The sequence below is a fragment of the Lichenostomus cassidix genome, chromosome 1, assembly GCF_008360975.1.
Source record: "Lichenostomus cassidix isolate B80296 chromosome 1, HeHo_3.0, whole genome shotgun sequence".
Lineage (NCBI taxonomy): Eukaryota > Metazoa > Chordata > Aves > Passeriformes > Meliphagidae > Lichenostomus > Lichenostomus cassidix.
This window is the reverse complement of record NC_139479.1, coordinates 99,844,490-99,864,122: the sequence shown is the minus strand read 5'-3', so window position 1 is coordinate 99,864,122 and position 19,633 is coordinate 99,844,490. Positions and strand designations below refer to the sequence as shown.

Sequence of the window (19,633 nt, the reverse complement as noted above, 5' to 3'; positions counted from 1 at the left end):
GGATGGAGTCTCTCCCTCTGGAACGTATTTTGTAAACTAGGCTGTAGTCTCATGGGGGTGGGGGGGGGGGAGGGTGGTAATTAGAATAGGGGAACAATTACTTCACTTATTAAGTTTCTTATTGGGGGATTTTAGGTAGATATGCTAATTTGCAACGTCCATAAAATGGTATATGCATTGTACAGGGGGTGCTTCTCTGTGTGTTTTCACCTTTCACGAGTTGTGCACCTAGGATCCTATTAAAACCGAGGTAATACCCTGTCGGCGTTGTACTGGGGACTGAGCCGGGTTCATGCAAAGTTCCGTTTATTGAACAGAAACATCGCGGTTTTATACAGTTACAAAGTATAACTTTCGCCGTTACAAAAGCTTAGTCTTAATGGGTTACTAATCACCTTCATCATTCCCAATTACTGCTGTTAATCACCCATCACAAAGTAAACATAGTTTTGCCTCTGTATCCGTCTCTGCCCTTGCTAGGAGCGGTTCAGCTTAACTTCTCATTAACTGTCTCCCATTAACTAATATCTAAAGATCTCTGCAGCTGCTAGACCTCGCAGCCAACCCCCAAACTCTCACAATACTCTTTTTCCCTTTACTGCTATGTCTGCTTCTTATTTCTATTAGCCGAAAAAGCAACTATTTGTAACAAGAATTATGGGCAAAACTGCCTTGTGAGGTTTTGCAACTTCAGGAGACTTTGTTGCTCTGCAGATACCATGCAGACCTGGCTGGTGTTAGAAGCTGCAGAATTAAAAAAATTGCTTAGTGTCTCAGTGAAATATATGGTTATAAATATATATCTTGAAGCATGGCTGCTCATTCACTTTCAGGAATCAACTGTGAAAAAGCATCATGAAGCAAAATCCATTAGCTCTAATCAGCAGAATTGATCTGCTGGCTGCAAAGCTCTCTGAGAGAGGATGGGAGTAAAATCAATAAAAAATATTTCTGTTTTTAAATTACAGCCATCATGGCAGGAAGGAGGCATTTCTGCTCCAGCCTCCTCTGGGAAAAGGGCATGGCCAAGTGTGATACGCCATTGTGGCACACTGGGGATAGCCAAGGACATGACTCACAATCTGGGGCACAATCCTGCCAAAAGGTCTATTATTAGGAGGATACTCCTCCCTGTGAGGGTGGTGAGGCACTGGCACAGCTTGCCCAGAGAAGCTGTGCCTCATCTATCCCTGGAAGTGTTGGACAGGGCTTGGAGCAACCTGGTCTCATGGAAGGTGTCCCTGCCCATGGCAGGGGGTGGAACTGAATGAGCTTTAACGTTCATTTCCAACCCAAATGAGTCTGTGATTGCATGATGATGCTAAAGTCACCACAGTGTGGTATAAATCAGAGCAAGACTAATATCTCGCAGCACCCAAAATCGTCACTGACTTTGAGCAGAGCCCCACACAGTGGTTCCCTGTCCTATCCATGCTGGGATCCACTGGTGTGGAGGCAAGGAATAGCTCCAAGCATTCCTTGTGCAATTGATGATGGGGATGTTTTGGAAACTGATTGATAAGGTACCTGATGAACCTTCTTCCCCTGTCATCCTCACATGAAGCCTGGGCACCTTTGAGTCAAACTTAAGCTATTGGAGACCATCCAGGGACATTTGGGACAGTTTCTCCTGCATTTTGTGACGGCATGAAGAGCAAGATGATGGGCAATGACGATATGAGCAGATGCTGATACTGTAAGATCTTGCTGAGATGTTTTTGCTGTGGGATCTGATGACAAAGGTGGATTGGCTTCTTTTCTCAGACGACCAGCTGACATCTCATCACATGCTGTCTGTACACATATTCCCCCACACCCTGTACACACATATCCACCAATTCTTCTTGGAAATAATACCATGGCATTGTGAGAACAGTGTGGCAAAGCTCAGTGCAAGACCCTATAGAAATGGAAGGTGGGTTTATTTAGGGAAAAAACCCAGTACAGTGGTAGTAATCTCAAAGGTTGGCACCTAACTCCTTGCTAATAACTGACGAGAGGAAGATGATGGTAGATCATCACATTGCTCCCAGGAGATCACTAACAAAAGCTGGAATGAAGTCAAAATGAAGAAAAAAAGGCAGGTAGGAGCCCCACATCTCCTTAGGAGTCTTTCTCCTGCATTAGAGAGGAACCTGGGCATCTGCTTCATGAGCTAAATATAGGTAAGACTTCATCTCCAAAGCCAGAGCCAGACTACACTTGCAGCTCCCTCGGAGCAGAGTGTTCAGCTCCCAGTTAGATGCAGGAAAGTTCTTTTTTACTCTGGCTGTCCAAGGCACTCCCTCTTCTTTGCAGGAGATGTCCCAGCACTGATGACACTTATTTGAGTTGCTCCCATCCCTAACATCTATCACCAGGGACAACAGAACACAACAACATTGCACATGACGATTTAAAGGGGCATTTTAGTGGCCTCTCACATCTTAAATAATTTTATAATCATGCTCAGCTTCTGGAACAAAGTTTTGCCTGGAGTATTTGTGTTTTCCTTGTCAACTTTGCTTATGATTCATATATGTTGTGAGAGAGTTTCAAGGCCAAATGGGACAGGAGCCAAAGCAAATCCATATCAGAGTGCTGCATAAAGAGTATAATTGCAATGGAGAAAAAGAAAATTTGACCAGTAATTCAAGTGTTCTGAAGGACATGACATTCTTTAAAGAAAATCACTGGCATAACACAGCCAAATTTCAGAAGTGATTTTGTAATAGGTAGAAGGGGGAGTAAAATTTGAAAGAATTTGCATTAAAAAAAAACCCCACAACCAAAAAACCCACCAGTCAGAAGTGAGCTTCTCTCACACCCACACCTTTACTCAGATCTGGGGAGGGACAAAGACCAAGCTTGGGGCAGTGGTATCACATAGGTTTGTAGGAGAAGCTACAGTGGTATTGAAGCACGGAATGATTCCACAACTCAGAAAGTTATGAAGTAGGTATGTGTTTATTCCAGCTGGGGTGCATGGGGGGTAGCCCCTCCAAAAGCATGCACAGCCTCAGCAGCACTTCACTAAGTTTATATTAGGTTACAGATTACATATGCATAAAGTTAGACAAAGTCCCTATACATATTCATTATCTATCCCCGCTTTGTGTTATAATGAGTTCAAAGTTCATTTAAATATGCTTGCGCAACCACAGTATCTCAGATTAATTGTGGGTAGGGGTCCAAAATGATTAATGATGATGTGATTGATAGTCTTCATCACGATGAACTGTTCACCCTGTTCCCTTGCGCATGCTCTCTTGGTCCTTTGTCCAAGTCCAAGCCTAAGAACCAACTCGTACCAGTCCTGGGGTCCAAGGGCAGGATGCTTGGTTACACTTGGTGGTTTCTCTCAATTATTTGGCTTTCTTCTCTCCATCCTCCCTGATACCAAGTAGGCACATATTCATTAAGTGAATAATAAATGGATTGCAGCAGGCATATCTTAGTAAATCATTATCCAATCTCTGGCTCTCTAAATCAGTTCAAAAATATTATTGTTACTATTATCCAGCTTCTAGTTCTTTTACATTAATAATTTCTATTTTACCCTAAATCAGTATCACATAGGTACTAGGAGAAGCTCCCAAGGGTGGTACACTTACTACTGAAGGAGTGATAGGTCAGGAAGGAATGGGACTCAGAGACTCCACTGTGCAACTACCAAGATGATATATTCAGTTTCCGTCTGATAAGTTTGCCCACTGGAGGGTAAATTAGTTCTAGGAGCACATATGAATGATTGGGAGGGTTTAGGGTAAATGAAAAGGGATTATCGATGATTGGAAGACATGAGCAGTGACCTGAAGAGTGCTTAGAGTTCTTCGGCTGGGGCACTAAGTTCCATAGGGTCTACATGTGGTGGGGCTTCAACAAGAAACTCCACAGGGAGCCATGACCTCCTACCAACTATGCAGTATCTTGGCACGCTGTATGAGCCACTGCATTGTTCCTTGCATTTCTTTGTGCAGATCCTCTGTGTCAGGCTTTCCAAGTCCTGATCCTGAATCATGACTGGGTGTCCATGTGCAACTTGTCTCATGACGTCCCACTGTGCTGACTTGCAAACCTGGTGACTTGAAAAACCCACATTTCCAGGACTCTGGGCTTATCGGTTGCTTCTTGTAGTCTGAGAGGGATGTTGCTTCACTGAGTCACAAGGGCCACTGATAAAGGGTTTACGGAAGATGACTTACTGAGGGATTAAAGGAACTTTATGTTCCCAGACTAAATGCAAGCCATAGGAGATTGAAAAAATGGCTATAGGTAACTGCAAAGGGTAGAGCCAAGGGGAATGTAGTTGGAGCTTTATCATGGCCCCTATATGTGCGAATGTCTGAGTATGTTAGGAAATAATACTGACCAAGACATCAGGATATAAGATATAGAGATCAGGGCACAGTGTTTGGGCATGTCACCTACTGGTTAGCTAGTCTGGAGACTCAGATCTGCTCTTCCCTAAAGCAGGAAAGAAGAGGCTGGAGGGGATGGACCTTCTTGCTCTCTACAACTTCCTGACAGGAGGGTGGAGCCAGGAGAAGGTCTGTCTGTTCTCTCAGGGAACAAGAGACAGGAACAGAAGAAAAGGCTTCAAGTTGTGCCAGGGCAGGTTTTAACTGGAAATTAGGAAAAAATTCTCCCCAAAAAGGTTGTCAAGCCCTGGAACAGGCTGCCCAGGGCAGTGGTGGAGTCTCCATTCCTGGAGGGATTTAACAGACATGTGGATGTTGCACCTGGGGACATGGGTTAGTGATAGCCTTGGTAGTGATGGTGGAATGGTTGGACACCATGACCTAAGAGATCTTTTCTAACCTAAATTATTCTGTTATTCAGTGATTCTAAGTCACAGATTCACTTTTATCTACATTCAGCAAGGAGATGCCTCTTTCCCAGCTCCTTCTGACTGGAAATCTCTGATCCCTCTCTTATTTAAGCAGAAGATTTCAAGGGTCTTCATAAGTAGTTAATTTTCTCTCCTGATTTAAGAAAGTGGAAAGACAAAAACCAAATGGTGTAACCACACCGAAGCAGGGCATAAATATTTGTTACCCAGCTGAGCCTTGCTTAACTCCTTGGTCAGCTCTTCCAAGGAGCCGACTTGCACATAAATCTGAAGGATGAGGCTTTACTTGTCATAATAAACCACAAGCAAAGACCTGTTACTCTCTGCAATACAACTGCTTTGGTAATAAGCAATACAACTGCTCTAGGTCTTAGCCTGAAATTTCTAGGAGCAGAAAATGCTTCCCACGTCTGGGTGTCCCCAGGGCACAGGTGTGACTCTTTTAACAGTTTTCTAGTGAAAACCAAGAGTCCCTTGGCACGGCTGGTTTCCAACAAGGACAAGATTGCTGGATGTAAAACACCTTGAAACATCATCATTGGACCAGAGATGTCCCTGCAAGGACTTTTCATAGAGTTATACAATTGTTAAGGTTGGAAAAGTCCTCTAAGACCATTGAGTACAACTGTTCCCCCAGCACTGCCAAGCCCACCACTAACCCAAGTGCCACATCTACATGCCACATCTGTTAAATCCTTCCAGGAATGAGGACTCCACCACTGCCCCAGGCAGCTTGTGCCAGGGCTTGACAAGTGTTTTGGGGAAGGAATTTTCCCTAATAACCAATCTAACCCCTCCTCGGTCCCACCATCCACCTCTCTGATGATGCTGGCGTTGCAGGAGCCCTGGGCCCACAGATCTCCCCAAAGAATTTTGAAAATCACTGATAGTTTCTCATCAGGAAACATCCTGTCTCCTGGTAACAGTGCTGAAAGAATTAAAAACCTCCTTTGCTTTCTTGAAGCAGGCAGGTTACTGACATTTGCAGCAGAAGACAAAGGATGGGAAGAGAATCGAGTGAAATCTAAACCAGTTTTAGCTCAATTGAAGCAACAAATGCCTTTAGGAAAAGATCCCTTGGGGTTTCACCAGAGCCCTGTTGTCCTAGTGATTCAGGAAAACAGTCTAACAGATGTAAATCCCTCATAGCCCAGCATATTCCTAGGCCTGACAAAGGGAGGGATTATTTTTCAGCTAACAACCCTGACTTGCTTCTGCCAAAGGTTGTTTTAAGTTTTTTCTGTAATCTTTGGCTGTGGTGACCTCAGGGATTTGAAATGCCCCTTAAGACATGTGAGTGAAGCCTTTGTACATGGCCAGTGCTTTCACAGTGCATCAGTTCATTGTTCAATGCAGTCTGTCCAGGGTATTATTCCGTATCCTGGTTACAATAAGACCTTTGGTTTTCCCAGCCCCCCCAGGAGATGATTTCTTTGTTTACCTGACTAGCTTGTCAGTTCCTTGTGGCTTCTCGCTCTGCATCCTGGTGGCAAGCCTTGAAGCCACACGGAAGAAGGCTAGCTGCCGCGACCCACACACTCGCCGGACCGGGCGCTGCAGTGAGTCCCGCGGGCGCAGGTGCGGAGTGCCTCGGAGACAGAGGCTGGCAGGAGACAAGGCGATTATGAAAGAGATGCAGTCTCTCAGGTCAGAATCCAGTGGTTTATTTGGTAGGAACAGCGGGGCGGGATCAGGAAGGAGCGTGGAGGGTGGAAGCAGCTGGACTCTGGACATGGAGAGCACAGAACAATGCTGTGCATGGGGTTAAGAAGGGGGTGCAGGACGGGAGGGGTTTACATGGGAGAACCAACCGGAATGCGAGGGGTGCAGGATTGGCAGGGACGCCAGGGAATGGGGACATGAGGAGGGAAGTTACAGAATTTTGAAACCCAATGGTAAAACTTCAGCTACATGGAACAAAGAAGAACTTTCTAGCTTTTAACTCCATATAGGACAGAGGGGAGGAGATGCACAGAACCAATACACCTTTTGTCTGGTGCATATTAAAGATGCTAGCTGCAAGGTGTCTTGGGTGAGCATCACTTTGTCATCCCAATCTAAAGGTCTCCTCACACCCAGGGCTCCTCCTGAGTTTCATCTGCCTCCAAGCTCATCTGAGCCAGGGCCACTGCTACAGTTCCTTGAGGATTTTTTCTCCCCAGATTTCTGATTTTTTTCCACATGGTATATTGCACCTCTTTGCACATGACAAGACAAAGGCTCAGACTATGCACCTGCTTGGACATAGAAATGCAAAACAGGAGTAGTATTTCTTTTCTCTACACCTACATAAATGTGTGCAAGGATGCACATGGACACTCATCTGCCCCATCCATCCACCATCTATCCATGTCTTGGCAGAAACATGAGGTTGCTCACATACCCTGTGCTCAGCAGTGAAACACACTTATGATCTCCCCACCTCCTTGGCTGAGACTGAAACCCATCCACATCACATCACTTGAAAACAAAAGTGACCTGCCTGTGCTTATCCCTTCCTGCTGTGCACAGGGTGATTTGTAGGGGAAGAAGGAAAATAAAATCTGGCTCACAGGCATGAATGCCTCATTCTCTCTGCCAACATCCAAATATTGCAAAATTTGAATGTGACAGATCTTGAAAACAGGATTGGGTCCTGAATGGAGTTTAATTCCCAGATTTGGGTGGCAGAAGCATGCAATTGTCACCATCTAACAACACTGTGAGTCATGTTGGTGTAAAGTCAGTGGCCCCTCTCTCTCCTCCTTGTACAGGATGGTACTGTGGGCAGCCACCACTGCCACTGTATGTTGCACAATCCCTTCTACTGTAAAACTGGGTAAACATTGACAGGCAACTTTGCACTTTGCATTCACCACTTGCTTCCTTCTCCATAGGAGACATGCATGCAGAAGCCAAGATGAAGGTTGAGTTTGCTCCACTGTCTGTGCCACTGCAGAGAAGGCTTCAGACAGCATCAGTGGTTCAATGGGTCTTCAGCTTCCTGTGTCTAGGTAAGGGATATATCTTTTTCATTATTCTGAGAAGCCAGAGAAACTTTCCACAGAATTGCAGAATGGTTTGGTTTGGAAGAAACCTTAAAGATCATCCAGTTCCAATCCCCTGCTGTATGTAAGGTCACCTTCCACTAGACCATGTTGCTCCAAGCCCTGTCCAACATGGTCTTGAACAGGGCCCCAGCCTTCTTGAGCAACCTGTGCCAGTGTTTTTGGCTTCTTCTCACTGCCTAATCAGAGCACAGTGGCACTACAGGAGTGTATGGCTGCCTGCCTGTTCATGGGAATATCTATAGCTCTTATGCAGCACCTAAACCTGGGTGAGGTTTTCAGCTTCTCATGCTCTTTAGGTTTAGAGTTTTCCTGGTTTAAGCTGTTGCTCTACTTGGTGTTAGGGATGGGAAACAACATTACCTTATTTGAGGAATGGTACCATAGGAAGAGTACTGGGGACTCTGCTTTGCAACCCTGGGAACAGACACTTCACTTTTTACAGATGCCCCTGCACATTTCAAAAGGTCATTTTCCCAAGAAATCCCAAGCAATTTGATGAAAAGCAGTCTGATAGACTGGAGGACTGTGCCATTCTGATCCAGACACTGTAGCTTTTGAATGCTTCTTGGTGTAGGATTGGCCCATGCTAAGTATCGCTCTTCCAAACTACACATTAGCCCCGTTTGGGCAATTCCAGAGGCCAGGGACCATTGCTGGTCATCAGGATGGGGGAAGCTGCCATTTTTTGGGAAGAGAAACACCAAACAGCCACCCCTGGTGCCATCATGTACTTGTGTTATAAACCCTGAGGGTCTCCCTGAGCAAAAGAGATCCCAGCTGTGATCAATATTCTGCCACAAGAGAACACCTTGCAGGAGGAGACACAAATATGTCCTAGGAAGAGAGATAAGGATCTGGCAAGAGCCATGCAGCCTTGAACTCAGCGGGCCAGAACGAGACATTTTGCTCCGTGGGTGCTCTGTGGTTCCCTCTCTCTCCCTGCACCCGCATTTCCTTCCACAGTGCCTGAATCAGTTAGAATACAGTAGAAATGCAGTTGCAGTGTTGACAAGGGATCCAACAGCACATCCCCATTCCCAACATGGATACAGTTGGGACTTACGGAGCTTTAACAGTGTTTTCCAAGTTGTACTTGGGGTTTTTCCCTTCTTGGTATTGGGAGCAAGTTGACACTCAACTTTCTAGAGATGGAAAGTGACTTCTGGAGCCATCAGAATGACAGCAAATGGCCAGGAGGGAGGAATCTTCTGCAGTTGCAGGAGTTACTTGCAATACAGTTATCTTTGGCTGGAAGAATGTGACTTTGATTTTTAGTTGTGTGTGGGGTTTTTTGTTTGTCTGTTTTGTTTGTTTGGGGTTTTTTGTTGTTTGTTTGGGTTCTTTTTTTTCTTTTTTTTTTCTTTTTTGTTGGTACAATCTAAAACCAAAAGCAGTTAAGACATGCTCTAAGAAAGACATTAGAAAGGTGATAAAAAAATATATTAAATAATTCCAGCTGGTGTGATTCATTTTACAAAGTTTCTTTAAGCCTGGAGTTTCCTTCCAAAGTCTCCCAGTTTAACAACTGCATAAGCTAGATGCTAAGGGATACCCTTAATTTCATCCCCTGAGCTGCCAAACACCACTTGTTGCACTGTTATAACCCTCAAGCACAGAGCTCAGACTTTCCATGGGCAGGATTTAGCTGCCACGTGCTCCTTTGTTTGGGAGATGGGCCTGTGCTTCTGCTGCTAGAAAAGGGCTTCTGAAAAGAGCCATTTGACCGCTGCACAGCCCTTTGGCCAGAGATACCAGCAGCACTGATTGCAGGCAGCTGTTGCCATGGTTGTGCAAATACATCCCCTGAGAAGCTGAGCACTGGGCAAGGGACTCATTCATTCCTGGCAGGATGCTGGGTGAGGGCAGGAGCTTAGCCCCAGTGCTGGCAGGAAGCTGTGCTCTAGCATCCCTTGAAATAGGCAGGCATTGTCTACACTGCCAGTTTTCTTAAGGATACTCCTGATAAAAGCATGGAGACAAAAGGTTCCATTTATTTCAGAGGCTGACAGCTGCTGTAGGAAGAGTGCAAAGGGTAAGAATGGGTTGCATGGCATGGAGTCCCATTGTCTCCCCAGTACACAATCTGAGTACTGACCAATGCTCCCTTGCAATGCACTGGAACCAGGCTACTGCAGGAAACTGAAATCAGCAGGCTGCTGCTGAAGCCTGCTGCACTACTTCTTGCTGCCTCTCATTCCCACTCTCCACTGGGCATGGACATCGATCCAGACACACCATGCACAACCATGAGTGCAGGGCTGAACCATGGCAAACAAACCCAGTGCAGGGGCAGGAGACCTGGACACGCTTCCTCTGCAGACTCAGGGTACCAAATCTAGCCTTTGAACCCTTTGAGTCATCAGGGTTGGCTCAAAGAGCATGTAGTACCAGTCTTCCTTTGGCAGCTGAGTGTAGTCCACAGCCTGCCCAGCTCAGCTGTGCCCAAGGGTGCAGTATCTGTGCAGGCAGTCACTGTCAGGGACTTCAGGATGGCACTGGGGACCTCAGGAAAGTGCATCTTGGAAGCATTCAAGGCCATTTTGGATGGGACTCTGAACAACCTGTTTTAGTGGAAAGTATCCCTGCCCATGGCAGGGGTGTTGGAAATGGATGTTCTTTAAGATTCCTCTACCCAACCCATTCTGTGATTCTGTGATGATCCTGCAAACCCTCCTGACAAGTGTAGTATGAATCTGATTCTCTTTGGAGATGTTGCAGTAACAAAAATCTCTTTCTGTGGGCTGCTGTTTTCCCTGTTTCAAGATGAATGAACAAATTCCGGGTTAGCAGCACTTTCATGGCACATGGTCCCTGCTTAGACTTGGCCAGAAAAGTCCTCCATGTGCTTTGGAACCTGTGGCTCATTTGGAAACCATGGCTTACTTGGAGCATATCTGTGCTCTGTGATATAGCCATGTTTTTCTCCAGAAAGGGACTTGCTGCTCACAACAAAACTACGCAGCATGAGAAACCCACCACTTCACAAGAAGTCCTGATCTTCTTTGAAGGAATCCAGCCCAGGAAACCACTTGGCCAGTGAAAAAATAAAGAAAAGTCATCACATCCACATGAATGTCTCTCGTCTTGCTGAGTCCCACACGGCCATGGAGATGTGAGATCTGTGTCCTGGACCACGAAATGTTGCTGCACCCCTGCTCAACAGGTACACTGCAGAGTCCATAACCATCTTTCAAATGCTTCATCCAGAGTTAAGCCTCACCATGGACAACCACAGAGAAACCTTCCTGCATCTGGACTGATGAGAAAGTGCAAGATTTAGGGTCTGCATATGGCTTTCGTTCTTGTCAAGGACCCTTTGGTTTTAGTTTTGGTTTGAATGAATCTCCACTTTCCATGAGAGTGTAGACAGTGCAGCAGCTAATCTCAGCTCAGGCCAGAATTATCTTCTATTTTCACATAAGAGTACTGGTGCATCTGCAAAGACTTGAATGATGCCCTTAACCCTGCTCTTGCAGCCCTTGTCTGCCTTGAAAGGGCTCCGTGTAGGGGCTTAAGCCATTTTATAGCGATTCAGCATGAGCCATTGGTCTATAGCACAGGAGTCCAGACCTGCAGAGGGAGGAGATGAGGATCATGTCTATTTGCAACATTAAACCCAAACCTGCCTGTTTCTTCTGAGCGGTGGGACTGGTAGTGGTGGACTCAGCCTGGGGACCTGACATGCCTTTTGGGAAGCAGTAATAGAGCTCTGTGGTAAATATCCTGCCACTGGTGGCCAAGAAAGTCTTGGTGTCCAGATAATGATATGGAGTTCCTCCTCCTCACCAAATTACAGACCATAAATAATCAGGTGCCTGCCTAAGGTGGGATTTGGTTTGGATGCAGATTCAACTGTACGTTTTCTGGAACTGTCCTATCTCTTTGGTCCCATCCACAGTAACGTTCAGACTGACAGTCCATTCTGGGACAGGAAAGGGTTCCTTTCCCACAGAGGACCAAAAGGTATTAAAAACCTTAAACAGAAAACCCTAATCTTAAAATTGTGTGAAGGTCACTGAGTGCAAATTATGTACTGAAAAAAAAAAGTTGAATTGCAAATGAATCAAGGAAGAAATTAATAAATATATAACTGTGAGATAAAGTATGGATTTGGACCAGAGCTACTCCTTCACTTTGCAGAATATACTTTGATCTTTGAACAGTATGATAAAAAGGGAATTAGGCACTGCACAGTTTTGCAGCAGATCTGATAACCTAGCTCCTAGGTGCAGTAAAATTGTGTTTACCTATCATGTGGACCCTGGAGCTGCAGTTCATCTTCTGTGCAATTCTTGAGCGTCATAAAGTCTGTGTCTGTGGCATTTGAAAAAGAAGCATGAGCAGCAGGTTGGGGGAGGGGATTCTCCCCATCTGTTTCACTTTCATAAGACTCCACTTGGAGCAGGTCCAGAGGAGGCCACAGAGATGCTCCAAGGGATGGAGCCCCTCTGTTCTGGAGACAGGGTGTGAGAGTCAGAGGTGTTCCGACTGGAGAAGAGAAGGCTCCAAGGAGACCTAAAAGCCCCTGCCAGTGCTAAAGAGGCTCCAAGAGAGCTGGAGAGCAACTTTCGACAAGGGCCTGGAGGGACAGGACAGGGGGGAATGGCTTCCCACTGCCAGAGGACAGGGTTGGATGGGATATTGGGAAGGTATTCTTAGCTGTGAGGGTGGTGAGGCACTGGCACAGGTTGCTTAGAGAAGCTGTGGCTGCTGCATCCTTGGAAATGACTGAAGCCAGATTTGATGGTGCTTCTTATGATTCCATGAAAAATGTGGCACCATGCCCAAGCAGTGGTTCTTTCTGCCCTGTGGGATGCATTAAAGGTTAGACCTGCTGCTTTGTAGAAAGCTGCAGTTTTTTTCCCACTGGAAAATTCTTAGTGGCTACCCAGATGCCAGCTGCAGTGTCTCTACTTATAGGATGACATACAATCTCATTTCAGCTTTAAGGGGATTTAGGATCCTGCTAGATTATGGCAACTTTTTTCCCACGTAGGAATTACTGGTACCATCATGACAGTGTTTTAAAAAGGGGCAGGGATTTGCTTTTCCATGCAGAACTTTGTAATCAGGGTGACTTATCACTGAAAAAAACCCCAACAAAGCTAAGAACCTGATTTATTTATTTATTCTTACATGAAAGCAAACAGGAGGTACATGAATGTCTCAGATGAGAGCATTCTATTCTGCTTCTCTGACAGGCCTTAGCTGAGGGGAGGTGGAGAGAGCAGGTTATCAGGTTACTCATAAAGATGGATAAGGTGTCTCAGAGCATGGGTGTGTGGATGCATCTAAATCACAGCTGAAGCTGAAGCTGAGCAGGGCATCTCCATCCTCACACCTTTCAGCCCTAGGTGGTGGATCTGTGATGAAGACCCAAAGTAGAACAAAATATATAAAACATTACGTAACTCATGAGCTCGGGAAAGCAAAGGACTTGGATGAATCTTTTAGGTTTTTTAGCTCAGTCTTCCCCTTCACAAGCAATACCAAGGCTTCCAGAGGGACAGATGGAGAGGACACAGCTATTTGCAGGCAGGCTTTACCAGGTGGCAACTTGGCCTGTATAATTTGCCAGTCTCTGCAGACAGATACTGTTGGGCTTGGGTGGGATTTCACGTACCAAGTGATGTATGTTTGCACATAGACTTTTCTTCTCTTGTTCCCATGCAAAATCACTGGGTATAATGAAGGTGGGAGGTAGACGTGAAAGCTGAGCACTAACTGGAGGCAGCTTAGAAAAGTCTAATGACTTGGGGAAGCCCTATGTCATGAAAGTCTTAGAGAATTAAATAGAGCATTCTTTCAAAATTCATGATGACACCAAGTTGAAAGGACTGAAAATTCTCTGGAGGCCAGGATTAGAGTTGAGACTGAAGCCAAGAAGTGGAGGAAAGGGTCTCCAATCAATAATAAAATCTCAGTAAAGAGTAAAATCTTATCTATGGGTATAAATCAAGAACACAATTAAAATGGGGAATCATTAGCTCAGGATAAAGCTACTGGGGATTGTACAGACAGGACATAGAACCCTTTTAGCTGCCATTGCAAAATATCAGGTGTCATCAGGGGCTATTAACAGGAGTTTTGGGGTAAAACAAGGTCATTATAATTTCAGAGATCAGTGACTCCAGAGAAAAGCAAGACAGCGAAGGGATAGAGAACTGATCCATGAGGACCTTGTGAATGCTGTGAGATCCATCAGTCTTTTGGGAAGAGTGAGACATGGTAGCCTTTCAAGAAATTGGTGGTTGCTTCAAGGGAGATAAGTGGTATCTGTTCAGATTCCTGGGGCAGATAGAAAAGAAACCACCTCTGCATCGGAGGTGCCTTCACAGTGATAAATTCAGCAGCAAGCCCAGTGGAGGCTTGGGCTCCATCCTAGGACCAAAATGCCTCTCCAAGTGAGCTATTCCTCTCCCAAAGTCCACCTAACCCAACTGCCAAGTCACTGCTGGTTTTTCTTTCAGCACAGTGCTGTACAGCTGCCTTCATTGCGCTCTTCTTCACTCGTTTTTGGCTGATCAGTGCCCTCTATGCTGCGTGGTGGTTAATAGACAGGGAGAAACCCAGCAAGGGTGGGCGCCGGATCCACATACTCCGGAACTGCATCGTCTGGAGGTACATGAGGGACTACTTCCCCATCACGGTAAGTGCCACCAATCCCATTGGCTCTTCAGTGTTTCAGGGACCAGCTTTGCCCTTAGAGTCTAAATACAGTCTGGGGACAGCAGTCATGTCATGGGGTGCTGAGAGTTTGGTGTTGAAGGATCATCTTCCCAGCTCCCAGATTACCAGAAGACACAGAAAGAAATGGGGATTACCATTTTCACAAACCTCATCTTTCAATCATCTGGCTTTTCCACACCTATTTAACCTTGATGCATTCCAGCTGTTAGGGAAATCTTATCTTTGTTTTCCATGTCTATAATATTCCTGCTCTTCAGGTTGCCCAGAATTTACCCACTGGGCACAGGGCCAAGTTTTAACCAAAATCCGAGAGATCCTGTGTGCCTTGTGATGTCAGTATCCCCTTCTGCTGAGGAACGGGATGGATGGGTAAAGCTGGATGTGCACTGGGCAGTCTCACAGAGATACTATTCTCTTGAGAGGGACTTCTGTGACATCCCTGATTTACTTAATGCATGTGGCTGGCCTTTTCTCATACTATTTTATCTGGTGTCCCCTTGGCACGGTATGGATGCATGGAGCAGCAGCAAGTCCTGCCTCAGGGTCATCACAAGTTGGTACAAATCTGAGCAATGCAGCAGAAGAGTTCGTGGGTTCTGCAAGGAAGATAGATGCAAGGGTAAATAAGGCAATGTGAATTTCTAAGATAATTCCTTTAGGAACATGTTGCCTACTGAGAGAACTCAGATGTGATGCACACAGCTGGTCAGAGATCACCTGGGGTCAGAAGCCGGGTGCTGCATCCAGGAAAATGAAATTGTGAGCCCAAAAAGCCAAAGAACCCATCAGTCCAAAGGAAAAGATAACCCAGCCTCAGAGTCCATCCTTCATGGAGTAGGGCCTGGGATAAGGATTAGGGGAGCTGGTGCAAAGTGAGGACCAGAGATGACATGCCCAAGGTCACCCATTAGCTTTGTTGCTCAACCAGAAATAACCTTCTACTGTGCTCTCGTAAGACCCCACCTGTAACACTCTGCACAGTTCTGGTGCCCCCAACATTAGAAGGTTAAATGGCACTTCTGGGGCAAGTCCAGAGAAGACCATGAAGTGAATAAGGGGACTGAGCACCTGCCTTATGGAGACAGCTGAAAAAGTTGGGGCTGTTCAGCCTGGAGAAAAGAAGGTTGTGTGGACACCTCACGGCACCTTCCCAGTGTCTGGAGGGCCCTTACAGGCAAGATGAAGAGAGACTATTCATCAGGAACTGTAGTGATGGAACAAGGGGGAATGGGTTTAAACTGTAAGAGAGTAGATTTAGATGGGATATTGGGAAGAAATTCTTGTCTGTAAGGGTGGTGAGACCCTGGCACAGGTTGCTCGGAGGAGCTGTGACTGCCCCATGCCTGGAAGTGTCTAAGGCCAGGTTGGATGGGGCTTGAAGCAGTCTGGTCTAGTGGAAGATGTACATTCCCATGGCAGAGAGTAGAATGGTTTTAAGGTCACTTTTTTACCAAAGTTGGCCAGAAAAGAAACTTTCTAACACAATTTGAAGAAACGCATTAGAAAGCAGGCATTCTTTATCTGTGCAGGACACATTAGGATATGTCTTTTAATCTAATGTGTGTGGTGAGGCTTTACAACAAGGCATTTATCCATCATAATCAAACATATTCATTAAAGCATGTCTCCTAGCTAATACACAAACATCACTTTTCCTGGAACTAATTTGCATGCATCTGGCTCCTACTGGAAATCCTTTTATGGTCCTGAATGGTCTTCTAAAGGGATCTCTGGTGGTTGTATTCAGTGAATACTTCAATTTTAAAGATGACCTTTCCTTGAACTTTTTCTTTGCGCATGTGCTGTTACTGCTTGCAAAAAAACCACTGTAGGCCTCTTTATCTGTTCCTCCACTGGTAAGCTATGTGTACCATTCTGTGTGCATACCTTTCTATCCTTTTTTTTGGCTAGTTAGTCTTTAGGCTCTATTCAACAACTTCAGGGGAACTGAAAATTTCTATTCTCTGTGTTATTTATCACCTTCCAAACCAAACCATATTGTAATTCTATGACTTATGTGACTGTAATAATTATATGCAATATATATTCTATAAATTATTTGTGGCCATAAGCCAGCACTTGTGCAGTGTTGGACCAACTACTCTGCTAAAATTCAGCTGCCAGCTCAGCCTAGGGATGACCCTTCTCCTGTCCCTTTCTAAAGAACATGGAACCCCACTCCTGAATGCCTCACTGCATTCCGTATCTGTCCTTTCTTGTAGGAGCATCACTAAGACCAGTAGAGGGAGCATGGTATTGGATTTGGCTCGCTGGGTGAGGGCCGGGAGGGCTCCGGGGAGCCTTTCTCTACACTTCTCTGGGAGAAAACAGAGGAAGTTCCACAAAAGGACAGCAGGAAAAAAGAAAAAAAAAAAAAGAAAAAAAAGAAAAAAAAAAAAGAAAAAAAAGAAAAAGGAAAAATCAAAAATACGAAGAAAAAAAAGAGCATTATAACCAAGCAATCACATAATACTATTTCTCAAAAATATTTTCTCAGTCATACAATCATGCAATTATGCAATCATAAAATGTTTGGGTTGGAAGTGACCTCAACAATCATGCAGTTCTAACCCCCCTGCCATAGGCAGGAATACCTACCACTAGACCAGGTTTCTCCAAGCCCTGGCCAATTTGGTCTTGAAAACTTCAAGGGATGCAGCAGCTGCAGCTTCTCTAAGCAACCCGTGCCAGGACCTCACCCCCCTCACAGACAAGAATACCTTCCCAATATCCCACCTAACCCGGCAAGTGGGAAGCCATTCCCCCTTGTCCTGTCCCTCCAGGCCTTTGTCCAAAATCCCCCTCCAGCTCTCTTGGAGCCCCTGTAGGCACTGGCAGGGGCTTTAAGGTCTCCCTGAAGCCTTTGCTTCCTCAAGCTGAGGAAGTCCACTTGCCCAAAGTCCCAGCACAAGGAGCACAAGGAAGTGAGATCTGGGGACTCAGACCAGGTTGGCACTGAGCACTCTGGGCTGTATTTGTATGTAGGCTGAGTTTGTTCAGCTCTGGAGAGTTAGGCATTCTGGGAAGATTAAATGTGGGTCCTAATCCTACCAGATCCCAGCAGCAAACTTAGCATGGTCAAGTGCTTGGAGGCAGCAAATGCTGCCTGCTGTCTTCTTTTTAGAAAACAGCTTTAAACACTGCTTTTAAGGGATCCCTGTGCATGTTTGCTGGTTTGGAAGCAAAGAGAATTTGGGATGAGCATCTGTTCTCCGGGCAGTGTGAATTTGCAGTGTGCTGCAGTACATGCCAGTGCCGAGCCAGGCCACTGCAGTGTGTGGAAGGCCACCTTCTGCCCATACCACCCTTGCACAAGTACCACTTTGCTGTTGGATTTATATCCCTTGACACTGACTGCATTTTAATTAATGGTTTGAGAATCAGTCTGGCAGGACTTGAATGAGCTTGAGTGTTTTTAAAAGAGGGATGAGAACAACTGCAATGAGAATCCAAGTCAGGGTCCAGTGCATTGCCCAGGGAAGTTATTTCTGCTTAATTTCACTGCATTTTAAACTTATTCTAGTCTGTGTTTCGTTTTGTTTAATTTTGTTTTTAATATGCCCTCCTCATAGGCCTTCAATTGGCCTGGAATTGTTTCAAGATCATATAGATGTGGCACCTGGGGACATGTTTTAGTGGTGGCCTTCACAGTGCTGGGGCAATGGTTGGAATTGATGGTCTCAGAGGGCTTTTATGACCTAAATGAATCTATGATTCTCCAATTCCAATACATGGCTGAGCTCAGCTGCATCAAAACATTGTGCAAAATATACCAAAAGATTTAAAATTAATCTGTTAAAATTAATCTGTTTGAGCTAGACTATGTTTGAACAGATAACCAGTGATCCCTGCTGTGTTGATGTTCCCTCCAGAGTGATTCTGGATGCAGTGGACTGCTCTATCTGTGCTATGTTCAAAAAGCAGTCAATACTCTGCTGCTGCCCAAACCCTATCTCCATTTTCATAATCCCTTCCCCATCATTTATCAGTGCATTTTTTTGATGAAGGATACACACAGACTTCCAGTAAAAACCAGTTATGGTCCCTGGCCAAGCGAATGGACATCACTGCTTTTTCTCCCCAACCCCATCCCCTCCAGTAACCATCCTCCCTCATACAGCAATGCTGCTTTGGTAATCTCATCTGAGGAAAGTGAAATGTGGAAAGCATAAGCATAAGCTTGACAAGATCTATCTCTATCAGAGTCCTCAAACAGAAGTCACCATCTTTCTTGCTGACTGAAAACTGGGGCTGGATGCTTGGCTTAGGCAGGGCATCTCCCCTTTGGATCACACAGTCCGGGTTATGAGCTCATTCTAGGAGTAGGAAGTGAAAATTAAGGTCTGAGATAATTTTGGGGACTGTCGTGGTTTTTTAGGTTTCTCAGTGAATGTCTTCCAATTATTATCAGAGAGACGCTGGAAGAGGGAGGGGGCAGCTTTCTGGGTGAATAGTCAGCGATCAAGACACAAAAGGAAGTTTCCTGGCATTCCTGTGGAGTTGTTGTGTGGTTGAGGAGTTTTTGGCCGGGGGAGTGGGCTTTTCTGTTCGGGGTTTTTCTGGAGTTGTGGCGTCATGCCACGATAGGTTCTGAACGCAGATCCGAGACGTGGTGGGGGTGGGTGCTGCCTTCCTGCCGTTCGGGGATTCAGGAGAGCGGTCCCGCGGTGCTGCGAGAGTTTGTGTACTCGGCTCCAGGACTTTGCTACCCTGCAATTCGACACCACGATCCAATTTGCCTGCTTTCCCTGCTTCTGCCTGATGCTACTTGGTAGTGCCGAGATCTGTCGCTGCCTGCATGAGTTTGCAGAAGGAGCAATTTCCTTCCTTCCCTCCCGGCGCCGGCTGAGGGGATCATTGCACCCTCTCTGCCTCGCCAGAGCCTCCTCCTGCCGGACTTGGGCGGGAAAATTGCGCTTTGGTTGGAAGTTTCTGCTATTGTATTGTGATTTGTTCTGTCCTTAGAATTTTTTTTTCCTTAGTAAAGAAGTGTTATGCCTTTTTCTACATTTTTTGCCTGAAAGCCCCATAATTTTGAAATTACAATAACTAGGAGAGACTG

The 19,633-nt window shown here is 45.5% G+C and overlaps 1 protein-coding gene and 1 long non-coding RNA gene across 2 annotated transcripts in view; both read left to right on the top strand.

The window, feature by feature from the left end:
• Nucleotides 1-7,671: 7,671 nt before the first annotated feature.
• The window catches only part of MOGAT2 (monoacylglycerol O-acyltransferase 2), a 32,636-nt gene continuing 20,674 nt past the window's right edge, over nucleotides 7,672-19,633 (top strand). Inside the window, exons 1-2 of the mRNA XM_085074462.1 lie at nucleotides 7,672-7,824; nucleotides 14,352-14,530. Of these exons, the coding sequence (XP_084930588.1) occupies nucleotides 7,713-7,824; nucleotides 14,352-14,530 (291 nt within the window). The 5' untranslated portion in view covers nucleotides 7,672-7,712. The remainder of the gene's footprint in view (nucleotides 7,825-14,351; nucleotides 14,531-19,633) is intronic.
• On the top strand, nucleotides 14,537-16,985 carry LOC146445443 (uncharacterized). The gene is made up of 2 exons (XR_014855060.1): nucleotides 14,537-16,427; nucleotides 16,794-16,985. It is a non-coding gene; the product is annotated as an uncharacterized LOC146445443 (long non-coding RNA).